Below are 21,036 nucleotides of genomic sequence, written 5' to 3'. Positions count from 1 at the left end.
CACCCTTAATATGAATGGTAGTACATGGTTTCATGGACAGTAGTAATACTAGTTTTAGTACTTGTTTCCGAAATTGTACTTTTTATTGGAAATAACAGACTTCTGAAGTTTTGCTTTTTAGCCATTTTAAAATCAAAGTCTGGTTGCAAATGTCAAACTACAAATCTCAGATTTGCAGTGGAGTGCAAATTGAAAAGTCAGACATAACGGGGGTATAACACCTGATAAATGAGCTAGTCAGTAGCTAAACATTGTATAATTCTGATTTATTCATGCCATAAACAGCAGACAGTAAAAGAGTAACAGAAGTTTAATTAGCTAATGTGGAATGCTTAACATGAATAGTCACTTGGAATGCTTAACACTACTGGATAAAAAATGTGCTAGGTCTGTACACTAGAAAGAACAGATTTGGCAATTGTATACATGGTTCATCGGCTTTTCTTAATTATGTGCATTCACTCGATTTATATATGCAAAAAATACCTTATTTAACCTCAAAAACATCCGCACTTTGAATACACACTGCCAAGAAAGCCTTCCTTTTATAAGCAGAAAACTCAAGTTTTCTAATATCACAGGAGTCCTGTTTTTGACATTACCGTTATGGTTTTGCTATTTGTTCTTTTTGGGACTACGAGCATCAAAATGCAATGGAGAAATGTGATATGAATAGTTCACATTTAAACAACAAGAGGTCTCTGCAAAGATGTTATGAAGAATTTCTTAGGCACTTGAGGGACATAATAGGTATGTTCACTTTTTCATATTGATGGTCTCAAAAGCAGGAATATGCCACAGCACTGTTTAGCTTCATTTTTAGGTTTCCAAAATATCATCTCTCTGTAGAATTAAGATGCTTTTAATGACACCAGAGCATTTCAAGGTTTAAGGGGGCTTTCGGAAGAGAGCTGTGCATTCAGTTTTGCAAGGCAGGTTATGGTGGCCGATGGCTTTGAGGGATGGATTGCTGGCAGTGAATTCCTGATGATATTAGAGGCAACTGTGAAGTCATTTATGCTGCTGGAATATAACCTGAAGCTGTTACGGCATGTTCTCTGCTGTAGGACCTCTGATGGACATTTTTACTACTGGTGTGTTATATTTTTCGGAATGGGACAATGATTACGTTTGTTTCTAAGTGTCACTAAAGCAACACACAGATGGACTAGGAAATGTCACATATTATAACACTGAAACATGGAAGTGTCACAGACTAGCAGACTGGAAAATTGGCAGCCGTGCAGCATGCACAGATTAAACAATTTAATATTCTCGGCTATTCGCTCAGGGGACATGATTGACAAACTACAGCAGCACCTTCACACATTAAACTATTTAAGATTCTTTGCCGTTTTTACTTAGACTCCATAAAACCTGTCTCTTAAGCATGACCCTTGAAAAGCTAGAAGTTTAATTTATGTGTTTATAACTGAATCTAAACAACGTTTCTCCATATTGTGTATAGATGCTTTTAGTGCTCAGATCTGCTTTTGAGTGTTGTCTGCCCATCACAACACGATAGTTCATACCTACACATTGCTGAAACTTTGTTTACTCCTTAAATGATATAGAATAAGTACCTTAATGCATGCATAAGTGCCAAGTCCTGCCATTCTGATTGCCTGGATTATAGTAAAGGGTGATAAACCCAAGATTTCAGTGAAAGTGCCGTGAACTCAGGCGCTGCTGAAGAGCTCACTGCAATCCCTCCTGGCACCCTCTTGCTGACTGCCTCCCTCTGTATGGATCCATCGGGTGCAATACGGTGAGGGCCTGGTGGCTCTTTAGTCTGAGCGGTCTGTTTGACCCACACTATCAGCAAACTCAGCAGTCCCCCAGGACCTGGCAGTGAAGTGGCTCAGAGGGCGACACTGCAGAGGCCCGCAACTCTGCTGTCCCTAAGATAAGGACAAGGGGGTATACTTCTGCCAGCATGAGTCCTGGTAATGGAAGGGCCCCAAGGGGGTGATATCTAGCGCTAAGTGAGCCCTCCGACCTAGTGCTCAGAGAAGACTATTGGACAAATAACTAAAGAGGCTTTGGAGGAGCAATTGGTGACTCAGGCCCCTACTGAGCTGTGAACTGTGGAATGAGGACGGCCCTTCTGGAGTGATATATGAAGACCATATTGCCTGTAGTCACTTCACTCGACAACCAGGAGGTCTGCTGGATGACAGTGGCCAAGGGCCTACTAAGGATATAGGGGCGACTGGACCTTTGAGCAGCTGATGGTGCTGACTATCTGGGCTGGGGTGCCACATTGCTACACAGAGCGTGCAAAGCACGTCCATGATACACTTGTACCCTATTTGGAAATGCCCAGATGCTACCTTGTCCGCAGTGCAAAGTGATTGTATGTGAGGAGCTCCCTCGGCCCGGTGGGTATGCTTCTGCAGCCTAACCCCTGCTTGTGTAAGAACTATACAGGGACTCTTGCACTGGCTGCCATTTGATAGTGGAATGGGCCTAGCCAGACCTTGAGCTAGGACTGTCCCAGTCAGAGCTGGTTGGAGTACCTGATAGGCATCGCACCCCCAATGGGCAGAATGATGAAGCCCAAATCGCCAAAGACCTCCGCCGCTGACCTAGGGGAGGTGGCGAACCCTTCCCCACCTCTTCAGCATAGATTTGTCATGCCGGGCATGAAGCATCTCTTCACAGCCATTCTGCTGAGTTAGAAAAATATTACACACCATTCTAGACACTAAAAACAGGCTGGAAACCATTAGATGTCAACCTCATCCAAGCAGTCCACAGAAAATTGGTTAACCCTTTGCATGATGCCGTATCCCCCTGGATCAGGATGAGCCCTACACTTCAGGAGGTGCAGTCCCAATAGAAGGATATGAAGGCAGAGGTAGGAACTCTGCACAGGAGGGAGGAAGATGCAGAGTGCCACTCACCGTATAATAATGTTTGTTTCCTTGGCTTCCCAGAAAGCTCATAGGGCCTAATCATGGAATTATTCTTGGAACAATGGCTGATGACCACGATACTAGAGGACAAGGTCCCTAAGTTCTTTATGGTGGAGAGAGCACATCGCTTACCTGGCAGGCCACCTTCACCAGGGGCCCAAGCGGCGCTGGTCATTACAAAGATACTTAATTATAGGGACAGAGACTTGATCCTTCAGCTGTTCCACACAAAAGGCCCTTGGTAATACCATTTCGGTCTATCTGGATTTCACCATGGGGGTACAACACTTCCGCAACTCCTTTGCTGTGGTCTAGCAGTGCCTTGAAGAACTGGGTCTGGTATATCCCCTCTTTTTCCCTGCCAAGCTGAAAGTGGTAGATAGTGTCACCGCTCACTTCTTCTCATTGGTGACACTGGTGACACCTGGACTTGGTTGCATGTCAAAGATCTGGCGAGGGACGCAGCAGAAGGCCAAGAGGCCGGTGAGTGGCTAAGGCTACAGTGCCAGAGACAGGCGGGGACTCAAAGCTGCCCCTCCACGACACAAGCGGTTAGGGAGCTGGCACAGGTGGTTGAGGTGGCGCTAATCCATGGCTAGAACTCTTTTGAAGCCCTAAGATCCGACCACACATCTGACACTGGATCAGACACTGCTGGTTTCTTGGCTTCTGCCGGGGAAGCCTCCCAGAGGCCAGAGCTGATGCCATGGTTGGCGACCGATCTGTTGTGAGGAGATGGGCCCGCACCCTTGAGCATTGTTCAGGGGTTGCCAACAAATGTCCCCATGGGAGACACCCAGGGGGAAGCTGGACTCCCAGAATACTTTTGATGGCCCATGCACCTGTGCGCCCTGTCTTTTGGCTTGACACAATAGGTCATGTTCTTCCTCTTTCGTCTTCTAATAGTTGGGTATCTGTTGATTGGTTCTGGTCTGCCTCCTAGTATAGTGCTCATCTGAGGGAGGGGTTATACATGATGTTTCCTCTTTTTTCTCTTTTTGTACAATTAGAGTCTATTATATAGATTTATGTGGCCTGGTACAGACATGCTTAAGGCATTTCCATAGCATTGATTGGGGTTGTGGCGCTTGAGCAGGCCTCTTCCTTACATTGGGTTTGATTTGTTATCCCACGTGATAGTGCATTTATTACTGACACATACAGTGGGTACCCCTAATAACAAAACACTATCCCGCACTATAACTTGTTGCAGTGGAATGTGAGGCTTATGGCCACTCCTGTCAGGAGGTACCGGGTCTATGCTTATCGCAGACGTCATCATGCACACATTGCTTTTTGCAAGAGAAGCATGTAACCAGAGGCAAAAGAAATTGCATGCAAAATGGAAGGGGCAGGTATATGACACAACATCCTCTATGTATGCTCAGGGGTCCTGCTTTGGCTTGCTCTGGGGATCCCATTTTTGGAGGAAACCCACCGAATTGATACTGAGGGCAGATATGTGGTCGTGGAGGGGCACCTAGATGGTTCTCTCATTATGCTTATTGCGATTTATGCACCTAATGCTAATTGCTCCACATTTCTGGGCCTTCTAACCCCAGTCCTTTTTTGAGACCTGCAGGCTCCCAACATTTGGGACGGTGACTTTGACTGTGTGCTGGAAGTTGCCCAAGATCATCCCTTAAATAGTACCTAATGTATCAGAACATCGCAGTTCTTCAGGGAATGGATGGAGAGTAGAGCTTTTTCAACACCTTGACGCTAGGGAGTACTTGTTCTATTCCCCGGTCCATCATTTACACACAAGACTAGACATTTCTCTCTGTTGTAGTGAACCGCTAGGCGCGTGGATCACTAGGATTGAGCGCACTGTATCCAATTGTTAATGACATTCCATGGGGGAAGGGCGCGTCCTCTTATCCTGACTTGGAGGCTCCAGGTCAAGGCTCTCCAAGACCCCCCCTTTCAGGTAAGAGTTGGCTGCTCAAATCGCCCTGCATTTTGACCTCAGCACTGACCCTACCCTTTACAGGGCTCTGGAATAGGACGCACACAAGGCGGTGATATGCGGGCACTGCATCACAGCCACATGGGGGTGGAGTATGACAGGTCCTATTGAGGTGGCTTTTAACTATAGAACGGGAGCTGCGCTAGCTGGAGATTGGGGTTACCCAACGGGAGGCTGGGTTGGATGGATTTCAGCAGTTGCAAGAAAGTTTTAAGACACTGCAGATGCACCGGGGGCAGCATGATTATAGACCTCATCTAGTCCAGCTACATGCAGAGGGGATAGCTCGAGACAGCTCTATGTGTGGCTGGTCCACGAGGACCGGGCTCGGCTGTCAATAGGAGTGATCAGAATGGATGACAATACAATATTAAACACAGAGGCGAACATTAATGATACATTTGCAGAGTAATATCGCTCCCTTTACGTGGCTGCTGCGGATAGCCTCCCTTTAGATGGGACTGAGGACTTCCTCTGGGACCTTCTGCTACCCAGACTGAACCCATTTTAGCAAAATGGAACTCGATGAGCCTATCCGGCTAGAGGACCTGCAGGGGGCCATTGCCCAGATGGCCCGTAACAAGAACCTTGGCCTCTCCATTGAGTAGTACATGGCCTTCGGCACGCACCGCTCACGAAAACTTTTAACAATATTCAGTGAGGCAAGGAAAAAGGGCAGCTCCCAGACGTGCTACACAAGACACTCATAATGGTGCTGCCCAAACTGGGCTACGACCCCCTCAACAGGTGCCCTTATAGACTGCTATCCCTGCTTAACTAGGATTGCAAGATCCTGGGGAAGGTCCAGGCCAATAGACTGATTTCTTTTGTGCCCACCTTGATGCATATGGACCATTCAGGGTTCATTCCTGAACGCAATATACCTTCCTCAATTTACAACGTCTGCTCTACCTGATTGGGACCACATTGGGAGGACCCAGGAGACAGGTAGCAGTGTTGCTAAACTTCGAGAAGGTATTCGATTCGCTGGATTATCTCTTACTGGCACTGGAAGGCTTGGGCATCAGGCTGGGGTATCTTAGTTTGATCTGTGCGCTGTATAGCGACCCAATGGTGAGAATCAGGATGGGATTTCAGATAGTTTAAGCATTCAGATGGGTACCAGGCAGTGATATCCTCTGTGCCCATTGATTTTTTCCCTGGCCATGGAACCCTTGGCATGTAGCCTGCGCCTGTGTGTGCTGCGGTGGAGGGCTTCTGATGCATGGCGAATTTCACATCATCTCTTTATAAATGGAGGGTGCCCTTATCCATCTGCGCGATGCAGATGCCTCTCTACCAGCCTTAATGGACCTACTGGAGATGTTTGGGAACATCTTGGGCCTTAAAGTTAGTTGGGCTACGTGCTACATGTTTCCTTGTCCCTGGTTCCAGTCTGTAATAGGAGCACCCTACTGAGACATGACTTAGCTGGAGTTATGATACGTTTATGCACCTAGGGGTGCAGATTTACCACTCATACGCAGACCTCATTGATGGAAATGTGGGTAGGGCTTTGAGCTCCATTCATAGATCGCTCCTGTTCTGGCTGGCCCGCTGCTCTCTCCGCTATGCCGGGTGATGATTTCCAAAGTGCTCATTTTGCCCCGGCTGCTTCAATTTTTCGCTTCCCTCCTGAAACTGCTTCCTAGGTGCTGTTTTTGGAGCTAAATGGTCTTCTGCTGGTGCCAATTTGGAGTTTGGGCAGTCTTCCAGCGTCCACTCCTCGGGTTGATCTCTGTGCTCCCGATTAAGAGCTCTACTGTGTAGTGGTGCAGCTGCAATGGCCTATGCACTTTATTGGTGGAGGTCCTTGGCCTGAACAGGCATTCATTTGCCATATCTTGGATGGGGCACACCTGCTCACATCAATGTTAGACCCGCAAGATTGGGTACCGCACAAGACACATCAGATGAGTGGTGCATCACTGCTGGTGGGTGTATGCACTAGGAAAGGGGCCCACCTGCGTACTCTCCTCTGCTGCCTGTTTGATTCTTGCCAGCGCTTCGGGTGGTGGCCCAGCGACATGATGTCCTGCCATAGAGGGAGGCGGAGATTGATCAGCTGGGAGACTTGTTCCTGGAGTGCACCCTTATGCCCTTGTAGGAGATCATGGAGACCTATAGCATAGTGGCAGGTCATTTCTTGACCTATTGTGCCGGGCAGCACTTACTGCTTGTGTTGTGGTGCCCTGATGGTACCAAGCCTGACACATGTCCTATTGCATGGGGGCATGAGGAAACTCATCACGGTGTTCTATGTTGCATTGAGTTTGGTCCCTGTTGCACCGATGAATAGGGCTAGGGAGCGGTGGACGGCAGACCTCCAGGCACTACTCATGGGTGCCCTTTGGACCCGAGTGTTGCAGCATGGCAAAATGTTTTCCCGAAACCCACATTTTCGCTTTACACAATTATGCTTCTTACACCAGACTTATCTCATGCGGAACATATCAAGCAGATGTTCCATGCATCCTCCCCCGGGTGTCCTAGATATTGGTTGCCTGTGGCTGGATTTTTTCACATGGTGTGGGACTTCCCGTTGGGGCAACTGCCCTGAGGAGAGGTTAGAGGAAAAAATGCCACCTTGGTGGAGTTCCCGATTCCGCTTTCACCTGAATCATGCTTACTTTTCCTCTGACCCAGGGCCAAAGGAGATAAATATATGCATAAATTCATAGCCCTTGCCTTTGTCCTCTTTAAAGAGCAACTTGTGATGTCTTGAGAGGTTCCAGCATGCCCAGACATATAGTGCTGGCTTTCCACACTGCTGAGGTGGGCAATAGCTGAGCACTATGTCCTTAAGGTGATGTGTGTGCATGGGGATAGGAAAATGTGGGGGGCTGGTGCTGGGACTCTGCAACTTGGAGGCAAGAAATGATAAGCGCCCACTCTGAACACCTTCCTGGTCTCCAGTAGTTCCTCCTGTTTATTTTAAGGGGTGTTTATAGGCTACATCCAGAGATTGATGCTCACCCCTCTGCATCCTCAGATGTGGATATAAAGACCTGCCACTGAGGACCTGAGATTTGGGGTGCTGTGTCTAGGAAGAGACTGTTTTGAACTCAGGATGATCACCTCGGATCAGGAGACTCGATGCTGGGTGGCAGCTCCCGTAACTTTCTAGGCTACCTTCTCACCTACATGTACTCATCGACATGGCAAGCGAATAAGTGTCCCCTGCTTTGTTACCGGAAGGCCTAGGTCATGTCATGGTATATTATACTGCACTCCACGCCTGCATAGGAGCTTCCTGTGTTATCATGTCCTACCACACTTTTGGCTGAGGCAGCGCAATGCCCAGGTTTGAGGGGACACCGCTGTGCTTGCATATTAGACTATTCAGCACTGTGGTGACATGTATCTATGCCATGTTGATGTCAGAATTGATATGCTCCATGACTTTAACTTCCTATTTTGGTTTTCTCCCATTCGTTTTTATGTGATGAAATCAATAAAGACTATTAAAAAAAAAAACTATAAATACGGTATACATATATTCGAAGAAACAGATATTTCAATTCATCATTATCTCCTCGCAGTTGAGGTGTTAAACCTTTTTTAAGTGTTTTTGCTATTACATGTTCACTGATATATTTATTGATGTACTGTATCCACATCTGTTAAGTGAACTAGAGTTCTCAAGATCAGATTTTTGTCTCTTTCCTCAAACACCTCCATTTTCAATTTGGGGGGAGCAGGAGGAAAGCTTTGATTATGTGTTGTACCTGTGTTTTTGCCCAGCCTTTCGTTTGATCTAGGTCATGTGAGGCATGGGCCTCTGAAGCTCGGGTTGGTGCTCTACAACTGCCACAGGCACAAACGATGGCTTGGGAACAGCTTGCCCCATCAAGAATTGAGATGTTTCAGTAATAGAGCACTGGTTGATGAATCTGAGGCAGATCGTTGATTACAAGGCAGCTTTCCACAGGAGAGGGGCACAATTCAACCGCAGAGCTCTAGGGCAGTCACGGAGAGGGAAGAGAGAAAGGCTTCTTTGAATTCTCAAATAGGGAATGTCACATTTGCACACCTTGACGACGGCACAGTGTGTTCGCTTGCCAAGGGTGTGGATTGGGGAATCTCATATTCTTCAGAGGGATGCCATGCAAGCTGTGATCAGATGCTCCTCTTTCTCCTTCCCTGCTCCTATGCTGCAGCCACACACAGACATTGAGGTGAGTGTGACCATTTTGCCACTATAGCCACTCGAGGTGTGAGGGGGGCTATTTGAGTGCCTAAGGTACACATTGTGCTGGGGCTGATGGTAGTTGGACAGAAAATCTGCAGACAGCAATAATCAGACAAGGAGCTGGAAGAGAAGCAGGGGAGGCTTTATTTCCACTAGATGTGGGATAATTGAGCACCAGCTCGCATATGCCACAGCATTGTGAAAAAAGTATGGTCCTCTAATTCCCATTGACAATGGTAGAAGCTGCTGCTGCTACTGAGCGGTGTCATTTTGCAGCAGGTTCCATAGAAGACCTCCCTGCAGGAGAAAGCAGTCTCTCCCTCTGAGTAGAGTCATAGTGGAGTTAGGCCTAGAGGTGCCAGTTAGATTGTCAAGTAAAAGAACTGTTGGCACCATAAACAAGCATTTGCAAAGAAGTGGGTCTTGTATTTGCTCGACTTAGAGCTATTAGCGTTGTACAGTCATAACCGGACTTTTATTGCCTCAAAAAATGAATAGTAATATAGTTTTGCATAAGTGAGTTTACGGCCACCATGAGCGTGAAGGAGACACACAAAAGGAAACAGAAGTTTGCTCGCAGTCAAAAGTATCGGCAAAAGTGCAATTATCCATGTAACAGGGTCGATGTTAGGCAAAGCGCCTGACTACTGCCCAGCGAGATCACGCTGCGTAGCAAATAAAAAGAAAAAGTAGTCCAGAAACCATGCGGAAAACATGAAGCCTTGTATGTTGGCCGGTGCACTCAAGTAGGACTAAACATCGGAAAAGGCATGACATATGTATGCGTTTCACAAATGAAATCAAGCGATTTTTAAAAGGCAAGCCCACGAACCAAAGAAACTGATGAGCGTGCGGTGGGTGTGCTTAAAAGCCCACAGAGAGATGACTGCAGGCGAGAGTACTTGCGAGCTTGTCCCTAAAAAGTCATACTAAAATATATGGCTCGGAAGTTTCAGAAACCTTTATATTTTGGTTGATGGTGAGATCCCTTTTCTACCAATGTGTTTTAAAAAAGCACCATAGCAAAATAATACTGTCATAGAGTGTGCTGCATAATGCCTCCTGGTTTAACTTTTCTTGCCACATAATGTAGTACAGCTTCTATGTAATTCGGTAAATCGTAGCTGCATAATTCCAGTAAAGGTTACATAATGAGACGTAACAGCCCTAAATCATCTTACTCCTGCATAATGTTACTGAATAAAAGAGCAATATTACGCAGGGTTAAATCCAACGCAGAGGTGGGGAGCCGATGTTTCAAGAGGCATTCAGCCTTGAAAGCTAGTGAATACTATCAATGGCGTACGTTTTTAACTATTCAGAATCTTCTCTCCAACAGCTTCCTATTCTGGAAATGGCTAGAGATTCTGCTTTTACCAAAGGCTAGAGTAAACCCATTTCCAAGTGGGAAATAAAATAATAAGAAATAATTACATAATTTCCCCAGTGGGTGAAAAATGTGCCATTGCACGGAGGCAATAGCATAGGACAGTGTACAGGTTGACCCTGTGTACAATTCCTTGTTTTTCAAATACCATGTCCTACAATAAAAATGGGAATTAATGACACTTTCTAAAGTTTATGCCCAGAAAGCTGTGACTAGTAAAGCGTTCCCAGCCAACCCTTCAACAGCTTGTAGTATACTAAAATGTAATTCCGTAGGGATTGTAAATATCTGCACAGATTTACATTTTTTAAAAGCATACCCTAGCTCTATTAGAAAATAAGACTCCTGCTTGATTGGTAAAATCCCAAGTCCACGGTTCCACATGTGGCGATAGTCCAAGAGCTACTCCTTTCACATTGTAACCTACCAGTCAGTAAAGTGCCTTGTTGTGGGCTTTGTTTTTCCTCTGTTTTGCTTCATGCAGTGGAGAACTGTGAGTTGTTCTTTCCACCTGTTTGGTCATGTACTAGAAATCGCTACACATTCCTTTTACCCTTGTTTTTACATCCGTACGAAATGCAGGCACCAACATTTCTGATTGCCAAGTGGATTAGACAAACCTGATGGCTTGGCTCTAACCAATGCAAGGTCAAGCAGCACTATGATGTTCAAGAGTATTTTGGTTGTTACTAAGCACCCTCAGACCCTTCAATTTGAGATGGCTCCTCATTCTGTTCTACATAAGGCTGCCCTAAATACTCCAGACCTAATGTCTGGAATCCTGGACCTCTTTGCCAAACATCACGGGTTACAATACCTTTTATTGGGCTAACTGTGCCGGAGCAGCTCAGGGAGGTAGAACATTTAAAAATGTTTTAATTGAGATTTTATTATAAACACAGAAACCAACAGTGCATTGCACTAAACAAAGCAAATTACTGTTTGTACAAGTTTTAGTTAAATGTGTTTGTGCCAATATACAAAGGGTCGTCAAAGTTAGATTACAAATAGAATCTATTTTATCTGGGGTGTTGTGCTACAGCCCCTTCACATTCACATAAACCCATAAGCAAACTACATCAAGAGCAATGAGACTGAGCTCTCAGACATACAGTGTTATCACCATTGCAGGATTTCAGTCATTTCTGTCAGATTCAAACATGTATTTCACATCAACCATATCCTGATCAGCCCAAGATCCTGATCAGTCCAAGATCATACCTGTGTATGCCTCTTGGACTTGTAGAGCAAGGTTTGTGCAGAATGGACTCCAAATGTCTTTCGGTCTTGAGCTGGGAGGCATCAACGACAAGTACTCGCCCAGTTGCTCCTGGCAATACAAAATGTCTTTTAGCCAGCACTTCATCCTAGGGTAGAGCTTTCTGCCCTCATCGCCACTCTTCTGTTTGTCAGAAAAAGCATTATGGTGGTGAGTTTGTGCATATTTGCCACAGTCCCCCCTAACATACCCCAGGAAAGCAACCAACAGGTCTTTGGGCACCACACCACTCCTCCTGTCACCTTCTCCATGCACTCTGAACCCCATCCCAGAACCCGGCAACCTCAGGACATCTCCAGGCCTTTGAAGAAAGTCTTTTTCTCCTGCATGGCATCACACACGTTTGGAGTTGTTCTGGAACCCCATTCTGAACAGCTGAATAGACATGTGGTACAATTTAGGTAGGAAATTAATGTGAATCAGGCGTAGTCTATAATTGGGTGCAAATAGTTCCATTGTGTCGCAACACCACTGTTCATTTATTATCCCCACTCCCAGCTCATTCTGCCACTCATATCTAGCTCTGAGCACTATCACAGGGGCAGTGGTCTGCACAGTTTAATATAGTTGTGTAATCAGCCTTCTGGGGGAGACCACATTAATGATACCATCATATGCCTGCAAATCCTTGTGCTCTGCAGGAATGTGTTATGTAGTTTCCTAAAGGTACTGCTCAGCCTGTTGTAAAGTAAAATGCCTAGCAGCGTACACCTGGCGGCAGTCTGAATAACATGCAAAACAATAAAGCCACTGGCAGGATATAGATCTCTCATCTTTACCAGCTTCATGCATTCCAGCTTTCACTGCACCCTTCCCTCCATAGTGATAGGCCGTGCAGGTTCCACGCAAGTCTCAGTCTGAGCAAATGCAAGCACTCCCTCCAAGCTCTATGATGCATTTAGCCCCACACCCACACTGCACATGTCACGGTGTCAACCATATGCCTAGAGAGTGTCGGCTCAGAGCAGATCATTGTGCCCAGCATTGTCATCCTCTTCTGCAATGTGTTGCTGAAACTTCACCAGATGGAGCCATGGGCGTCCATATTTCTCCTGAGAACAATAGTAATATACCTCCAAGTCAGGAGTGCAGATTCACCCTGTTTAAAAAGCAGGGTCAGCAACTCCCACATCAGAATCAGCTGCCTACCCACCCATGTCAGCCTAACCAAGAGTGATTGAAGGCGACCAAAGAATGCTCTTGTCAGGGGAATGGTGATGTTCACAAAAAGAAGAACTTAGGCAAGACCCCCATTTTGAGGAACGCAATTCTCCCAGCCATAGACAGGGACAAGCCGCTCCACATCTGGACTCTCTCCTCCACCTATAAAAAGGTACTGCCATAACTCTTCCTCCAAGTCACCTCCATGTCTCTGCTGGCCCAAGTCCGTAAGTATTTAATTACACCTCCTGTCCATTTGAAGGAAAACTCTGTATCAAAGCGAGGTGCAGCAGCAGTGAGCAGGTATATCACTGAGTTTGACAGTTTACAGTCATGCCAGTGAGTCTGCCAAATCTGAGAAATGTTTGGAGTATAAAAGGCTAACCTCACAGGTTTTTTAACAAAACCAGTCGTGTTGTTGCATACATTGATGCCACTATCCACTGTGCTGTATAATTGAGGCAACGCTCAGCATGGTGTTGGCATAGTTGCTTTGTGAATGGTTCCATAGTTACAGCAAATAGGCTCTGGCCTACCAGGTGCTTCTGCTAATAAAAAAAGAGGAGGAGGCCGTGCCATTTACTGGTATCTGCACCATAGGTTATGCATAAAGCAGACTGGTCGACTGGATAAAGGCAGGGCTAAAGCTAATCCTACCAAGCAGCGCAAACAGGTATGGCCTATCCAACAAATCAAATGCCTTGGTGGTGTCCCAGAACACTGCTGCTGCTCGAAGCTCTAGATCAGTCGTGTGGAGAAGGGTGGAGAGTGTGTAAATCATGAGGGATAGAGCGTCCAAGCACAAACCCAGACTGGTCAGGTCAGACTATGCTAGAAAGAGGGAAAATCCTATCCAATACCAATTTTCCCAGTAATTTATTAACCAAATTAATCATACAAAGCATCCTATATGAGTTACACAGGTTGGCTGGACTGTCAGGTTTTTAGCATTGTCCCAATAAGTGCCTCTCTAACAGATAAAGAAAGGGCATCTAGGGCCAGATGTAGGAAAAAAGCAAATTGCGACTTGTAATTTGCGAGTCCGTGCGACTCGCAAATTGCAAGTCGCAATTTGCTATGCAGAAAGGTGTCTCAGACACCTTCTGCAACTCGCAATGGGGTCGCAAAGACCCACCTCATAAATATTTATGAGGTGGGTCGCACTTTGCGACCCCATTGCGAGTATGGGCACTCACGGGGATGGTGGCCTGCTGGAGACAGCAGACCACCATGTCCGTGACTGCTTTTTAATAAAGCAGTTTTTTTTTTTCTATCTGCAGCCCGTTTTCCTTAAAGGAAAACGAGCTGCACTTAGAAAAAAACCCGAAACCTTTTGTTTCGGTATTTTTCAGAGCAGGCAGTGGTCCATAGGACCACTACCTGCTCTGAAAAATTGTTTTTGTGATCATTCACAAAGGGGAAGGGGTCCCATGGGGACCCCTTCCCGTTTGCGAATGGGTTACCATCCACTTCAAGTGGATGGTAACAGCGATTTCATTTGCGACCGCTTTCGCGGGCGCAAATGAAATTGCATAGCATTGCGAGTCGCAAATAGGAAGGGAACACCCCTTCCTATTTGCGAGTCGGAAATGCATTTTGCGAGTCGGATCCGACTTGCAAAATGCATTTCTGCATAGCAGAGAGGCTTTTGCGCCTCGCAAACGGCGTTTTTCGCCGTTTGCGAGGCGCAAACCCTTTGCTACATCTGGCCCCTAGTGCTTCTAGCTTACTGGTATATAGCTATCAGGTGAAGGGCAAGCTCCTCTGCTTATTCCTTGTGGAACTGGGCTGTCAGCTTTGTCAAGGCCATGGACCTTACGTCCAAGCAAGCTGTGGTTATGTGAATAACATCCTCATTGTCTAAAGATGCATCCAGATACTGTCTATGAACATTGCCTATCCACAGCAGCTGGTTTGTGTCAAAGTATTCCTTAATCTCCTCTGGATCCCCACAGGATGATGACTGATGTAAATCGTTATGGTATGGAAGCCGCATCGGCGTAATGTTAGTAAACATTGTACATTTCCTTCCTTATTAACAATACAAAATAGAAAACAGATACAGCAAAAGAAAATGTCATGTGTGTGGGAAAGATTGAAAGTTCTATATTCAAATCTGTACTTTCACAATAAATGGCCTGATTCAGAAACTGTAGCACAAAAAAACTTATTGCAATGTCATATTGACAGACTGTAGTTTTGTGATAGTTTACACCTTTGAGTAAGTTTACTACTTTTTGGCATTCACAAACAGCACTGTTTTAGTAGCTTACACTTTTATAGTAACCTACACTCTTAAAGTAAGCCCCTGCCTCCATTATTTTCTATGGGAGGATGTTGTGGTATCATTGGTTGCACAAGTGTTGTGCTAGACTTACTACAAAAGTGTTAGTTTCTACAAAAGTGTAAGGTACTACAAAAGTGCAGTTTGTGAATACTGAAAAGTGGTAAGCATACTCAAAAGTGTACGCTACCTTTGTGAATCAGGCCCCCAATCTTTAAATCAAATTGGTGATTTTGTTAATCTTTCCACTTAACAATATCCTCACCTAGTCACTTCAGTCCTGCCCCTCTCTTACTCCGTGAGGCTGATCTATGACTCATCTTTTATAACTCAGTTATTTTTGTCTTCCAATGTCTTTATCCAAACCAGTCATTCTACCTTCTTCACCACACCAGGCTTAAAAAATGTGATCTCTTCTATCTTCCATCACCTCCTGATCAACAAATACCCTTTACAGTTTGAGAATCTAGACTGTCCTCTCTTTTGTTACAGTTGTGCTTATTTTCGTGTAACAAATTTGTCACAATGTATGGTACCAGACCTTACCATTCCTCAGTCTGACTGAATTGCATAATATTTCTGCTACATTTATTGGACCAGAAAATTTGAGTTCAGCCTTTGCCTCCCTCACAGCTTTCTAAGCTGTAGCCTCTTGCCTCATTTGTATATTTATCTGTTTCACTTTTGCTGACCTATCATTCTGTATCCTTTACATTTCCTGTGCTCTTCCACATTCTCTTTTACCTCCATAAGTTACCAGTATACAATGCTCGCATGTTGCAATGATTCAGGAGCAAGTTTGGTAGCTGATCTTCTGCATTTCGTGACTCCAAACAGTTTGAACCCTGTAGAATCATGATATGCCCGCAAAAGCACTCATTTCCTCTTCTCATTCAAGTTCCTTTTAACCATGGACTATAGGGTTCCTTGGATCTCTCAGTTGATCCTCTCCACTTATCCATTTCCACAGGTATGATATAGTGATCACCATGTTCAGTTTCCATCATCTGTAAAAACTCGTTCTTCTTGTCTAATTTCAATAATATGCCATAAACTTGGTGGCATACCTTTCCTTAAGACATCTTATAACTGCTTAGGTAGATCCTTTATACACTGTTTACAAGTCTGACTATTTAGTGAGCACATTTAGCTTTACTCACATTTATCTAATGTTATCATACATTGACATAATTGGAAGCACAACATTAATTGCTCCTTTTAACCATTGGCATTTTTGGACATGTAATCAAGCATAATGCTTTCTCAACGCTTTTTGTGTTTTGTTTGCACATTGACACTTTGAACAGTTTCTCACAATTGTTCTTACTTGAAGGTCTACACCTACAAAACAATGCACTTCCTGCAATATTTTTTTGATACATGTGTGATCATCTGTGGTGGAACACTCTTAGCCTTCAACATAATGAATGTTTCTGTGTCTGCTAACTAACCTTTAACTCCCAATAGGGTCTTTCATGGTTCATTTGCTTGGTTGAAATAGCCTTCCTTCACATATATTCTCTGATTTATTTTTTCAACACATTATCTTTTCATAGCTTTCACAAATAAGAGCTTCTTCCATGCTTCCACTCACTAATGACACATTATATTCTTTCCACAGATCCTCTTAATGGGAATGGGAACCCTAGACAAAAAAACTGGCATCTAAGTTTTTCACACTTGAACATGTTAGTTTAAGTGTGTAGCCTTTAGTCTCACTTGCAATCTTTGACAAAGCATATAATATTCCTTCCATTAGAGTAGTAGAGTCAAAGGCTTAAACTAAACATAAACTGCCTAAAATGAATGATGCCCCCTTCGCAAACATGAATCTGCATTCAGCAGAATTAGCAATGATCAAGATGCAAAATCCAGTGATTTATTTTCATTTCCTTTATTTGTACTTGAGACAAAGCTACCCTCATGCACATCCAGTTGGCATATATGTAGTTACTATACTTTTTGTTTCTGTATCAAACCCTTACACAGGGGGTGGGAAGCACAAACAACTGTCATCAGAAGCCCTAGTCACTTGGCATCCCAATTGAATGTGTTCTTCTTTTTCCTCAAATTCATCTTAAGATTCTTTTTTTGTAAATTTAATGACATACTTGTCTTAAAACTCTCCAAGGCCTGCAAATGTTCTTATATCACCCTTATTCTATGCGCAAGAGTATTTGAGAATTGCTTTAAGAAGTTTATCCTTAGATTTTAAGCTTTGTTTGTCCTAAGTGTGATACACTAGAGCTAGACTGCAGATATACAGATAGCAATTTCTGGTATCAATTCCTACTTTTTGCAATATTTTTAATGACATCTCTAGTCCTGCTTCACATTTTTCATTATTCCATTGCTTAAAATGTGATCCTTGAAATATCTAATACCCTTGACACCCTCAAGCGTCTTGTTCAATAAATGAGATTGCTTGTGTCTCTCCCACGTGCTTCTTCCAGCTCTGCTCTTTCTCTCTTGTGCTGCTTTCTCTTGTGTGTTTCTTCCTTACAGTTGCTCTCTCTTTTGTGTGTTACTCTTTCTCTGTTGTGTGCTTCTCCTCCATATTTGCAGTTTATGTTGTTGTCTCTTTCGTGTGCTGCTTTTCCCCTTCTCCCTCTATCCCAGCTTTTTTTGTACCCCTCCCCAACGTCCTGTAGCTTCCTATCTGACACTTCTACCTTGCTGCCTTGGCCACTTTCGTGCATTTAAAAGAAATGCAATATAAAAAAAAGTATTTGGGGGAAAGCAGCAGATGTCATTTGCTGCTGGGTGCTCCACTACAACAATTCTTCTTTTAATTCAATAAAACAATGTCAATTAAAGTCTGTTAAGTCATTAAAAAGAAAACAAAATAGTTTCTAGTCATTCAGTATGCACATGCATGTGTGACGCCAACGGCAGCCATGTGATTAGGCTTTTTTTGCACTGAAAAGTGCCAAAGCTAATAGGTCCCAAAGGTGAGACAATGACTTTGCAAGTGATTGTTTTTGTTATTACTATTGTTACTAACTTTTGCCACTTTTTTCTTTTTAATTTTATTCGTACTTTTCAGATCTTTTGCATATCACTGAAACAATCCTGCCACGATATCCTATAAGGATGCTTCTCCTTTTTTTTTTATGTACAAGTGTCTCAAATGAATTCATTGTCTAAGGATTCAAATCTGCATAGCAGTGACAACTTGTTCAAGCTTGTCACATAGTAATACACAGATTCATTGTTACTTTGTTTTCTAAGAAGGTATTTCTACCTGCCTACATCAGCATACACTTCACTTTTGCAGCATAATATGTTTCCTTGACAAAAAGAGCAATATATATATATATATATATATATATATATATATATATATATACACATGCACATGTGGCGATAGCGCCTCCGTAGATATGGTTAGGCCAGTGTGTCTACTGCAAAACGATTTTTCCTTAATAGCTCTGCAACCGTTTGAAGAATCTGCACAAAACATTCTCTGAGAAAGTTGAACCGATTTGGGTTCAGCATGGCAAGTTTAGTGCAGATCCATCAACGTAGGTCAACAAAAGTGGGGGTGTCAAAAAAGTGAAATGCCCCATTTTAATTCCTATAGGATTCCTTGTGTCCTTGATCTCTGATACAGAAGCGGAGGTGTGGAACTTGGTAGAATATCTACAATCACCGTGGTTGTAGATCCTTTAGATATCTATGTGTCCTGTATAAAATTTCACCTTTCTTAATTTGTGCCATGCGGTGACATGACAGGCTCTCAGAAGAAGTGCTCAAAATTCAGAAACTGCTCTGGTGAAGCATCAAACCAGTAAAGCTTATTCTTGGCATGACTAATATTTGTCTCATTGATTCTAATTTCAAATGCATGTGAACTCCTGTTGACCTCATGTTGAGTGATAGTGAGAATTCATTGTTCTCTTCCAGAATGAAGACCATAAAGAGCAAAAAGAACTGTGTCCTCCACCGCCTCCACCATTTCCCCCAGATCCCATGGCGGATGCTCCTGTAACATTACTGATGTCTCCACCAAATGCTCCTGATCATCTTGCCATTTCCTGTGACCACAACTATACAGTAGAGGACACAGTGCATCAGAGGAAAAGAATTCAGCAACTAGAAGAGCAAGTAGACAAGCTCAAGAAAAAGCTCAAGCTCGCTCAGCAAAAATGCAGACGTCAGGAACGGCAGTTAGAAAAACAACGAGAGATTCAGGCCCACACTGAAAAGGGCCCTTACTCAGTGGGAAGTTTTCTAATTCTGCCTAACTGCTATGATGTGGAAGAACCTGCGTAAGAAGACATACAAAACTGGAAAGAAAATCATTGTGTGAGTGGTGTCTTTAGACTGTTTGGATGCCTACTTTAAACAAGTACTTGGTTGTACTCGCTGCTTAGAAAACTAATGAAGAAGCTACATAGAAATATTGCCTAAAACTCTACTGTAGTCTATTTTCAAGGGAGAATGCCCATAGAAGCTGTTCTTTTAAATGAGATGACAAGTCACTGTTCTACAGATGATAAACAAAGTTCTGTCCTTGCAACAGCATTCTTTGGATAAGGAAATTTGTTTCTTAGCAGCTATGTTTTCTTATGTGACTAGTAAGTGGTTGGAGGTCATGTTTCCTAGGGCACATGTTTACAAGTGATTCATAAGACATGCGTGGAACATGCTGGAAAGCGTCTGGTGTACTGGATCTCAAACGAGAAGCTCCCACTTTGTGAACTGCAGATCAAATTACTTACCTACCTGTGCCGGTCGGTCAGCAGAATATGTGGGATTTTCTTTAAAATAGGGAGTAGCCTGTGAAGTGAAATAAATATAAGAACATACATGCTGTCTTTGGTGTCTAATTGGTGCTTAGAAGATAACTCAATGGTATTTACATTTTAAACAATCATCACACTTAGATCCTTTTTTATCTTTATGTATTTGCTATTGGTATAAGGCTTCTCATATCCAAGATGTCATGAAGTTCTGCCATGGACCTTGGATGCAGAGCAGTTTGCTTAAAATTGAGTCTTTCATGTTTAATGGCCAGTGCAAAACTGACTGTTTACTGCTCAGACACGTCAAATGGTAAGTTACAGTTGTGCTTGTCTTAAGGAATTAAGACCCTCATTACAACCTTGGGGTATGGTGCAATGGTGGCGGTAGGACCGCAAACAGGCAGGCTGTAATTACCGCCCCATTATGACATTGGCGGTTTGGCACATGCCCATTCACGCACACACAACACAACACCCCAACCCCCTCCCCTCTCGGACGATCCCTTTACCTGCTTTGGTGGTCCTCTGGGAGGGAACGGGATCCATGGGGGCTGCTCTGCCGCCAGCACCCCGTCACCAGAACACCGCCATGCCAAATACTGAAGCGTAATTCAGTGGGCGGTGTTCTGATGACTTGGCGGTTACGGAGGAGCAGCCTCCACTACACCGCCGACCGCCAGTTTGGCTGCTGGCAGCTCTCCTTCAAAATAATGGTGGAGGGCCGCCACGATGCATAAGCGGTTTTCTGTCCGCCAGGACCTCAGCGTTTTTTTAAAAAAGAACACAGAGGTCGAAATGAGGGCCTAAGTGTGAAAATGAGACATTGTTATCTCATGATATGTAATTATATATGGCTTTTTGAGTGTCCTTTTACCATAACTGGTCATTTGGCACTCGTAAGAGAGCCCTCTAAGAGAACTATTATAGCAACAATAAGATGGTAAAGGAAACTTATGCTGGGAAGATACATACCTTTAATAGATAGTCGAGTATTAAATAATTGGTTGTTGATCTTGGGATTGCTCCAGAGTGCGGGGTTTTCACAGAAGATGCCCTGCCTCAGTGTGTAACACCTTAAGACTGCGAGAGGGGTGGCTG

The 21,036-nt window shown here is 44.1% G+C and overlaps 1 protein-coding gene across 2 annotated transcripts in view; it reads left to right on the top strand.

The window, feature by feature from the left end:
* THAP1 (THAP domain containing 1) overlaps positions 1 to 20,001 on the top strand; it is a 90,003-nt gene extending 70,002 nt beyond the window's left edge. For both annotated transcript variants that reach the window (XM_069236591.1, XM_069236590.1), the window contains exon 3: positions 19,097 to 20,001. In XM_069236591.1, the coding sequence (XP_069092692.1) occupies positions 19,097 to 19,465 (369 nt within the window). In that variant the 3' untranslated portion in view covers positions 19,466 to 20,001. The remainder of the gene's footprint in view (positions 1 to 19,096) is intronic.
* Positions 20,002 to 21,036: the final 1,035 nt, after the last annotated feature.

Source organism: Pleurodeles waltl, chromosome 1_2, assembly GCF_031143425.1.
Source record: "Pleurodeles waltl isolate 20211129_DDA chromosome 1_2, aPleWal1.hap1.20221129, whole genome shotgun sequence".
Lineage (NCBI taxonomy): Eukaryota > Metazoa > Chordata > Amphibia > Caudata > Salamandridae > Pleurodeles > Pleurodeles waltl.
This window is presented reverse-complemented; position numbering and strand designations above follow the sequence as displayed.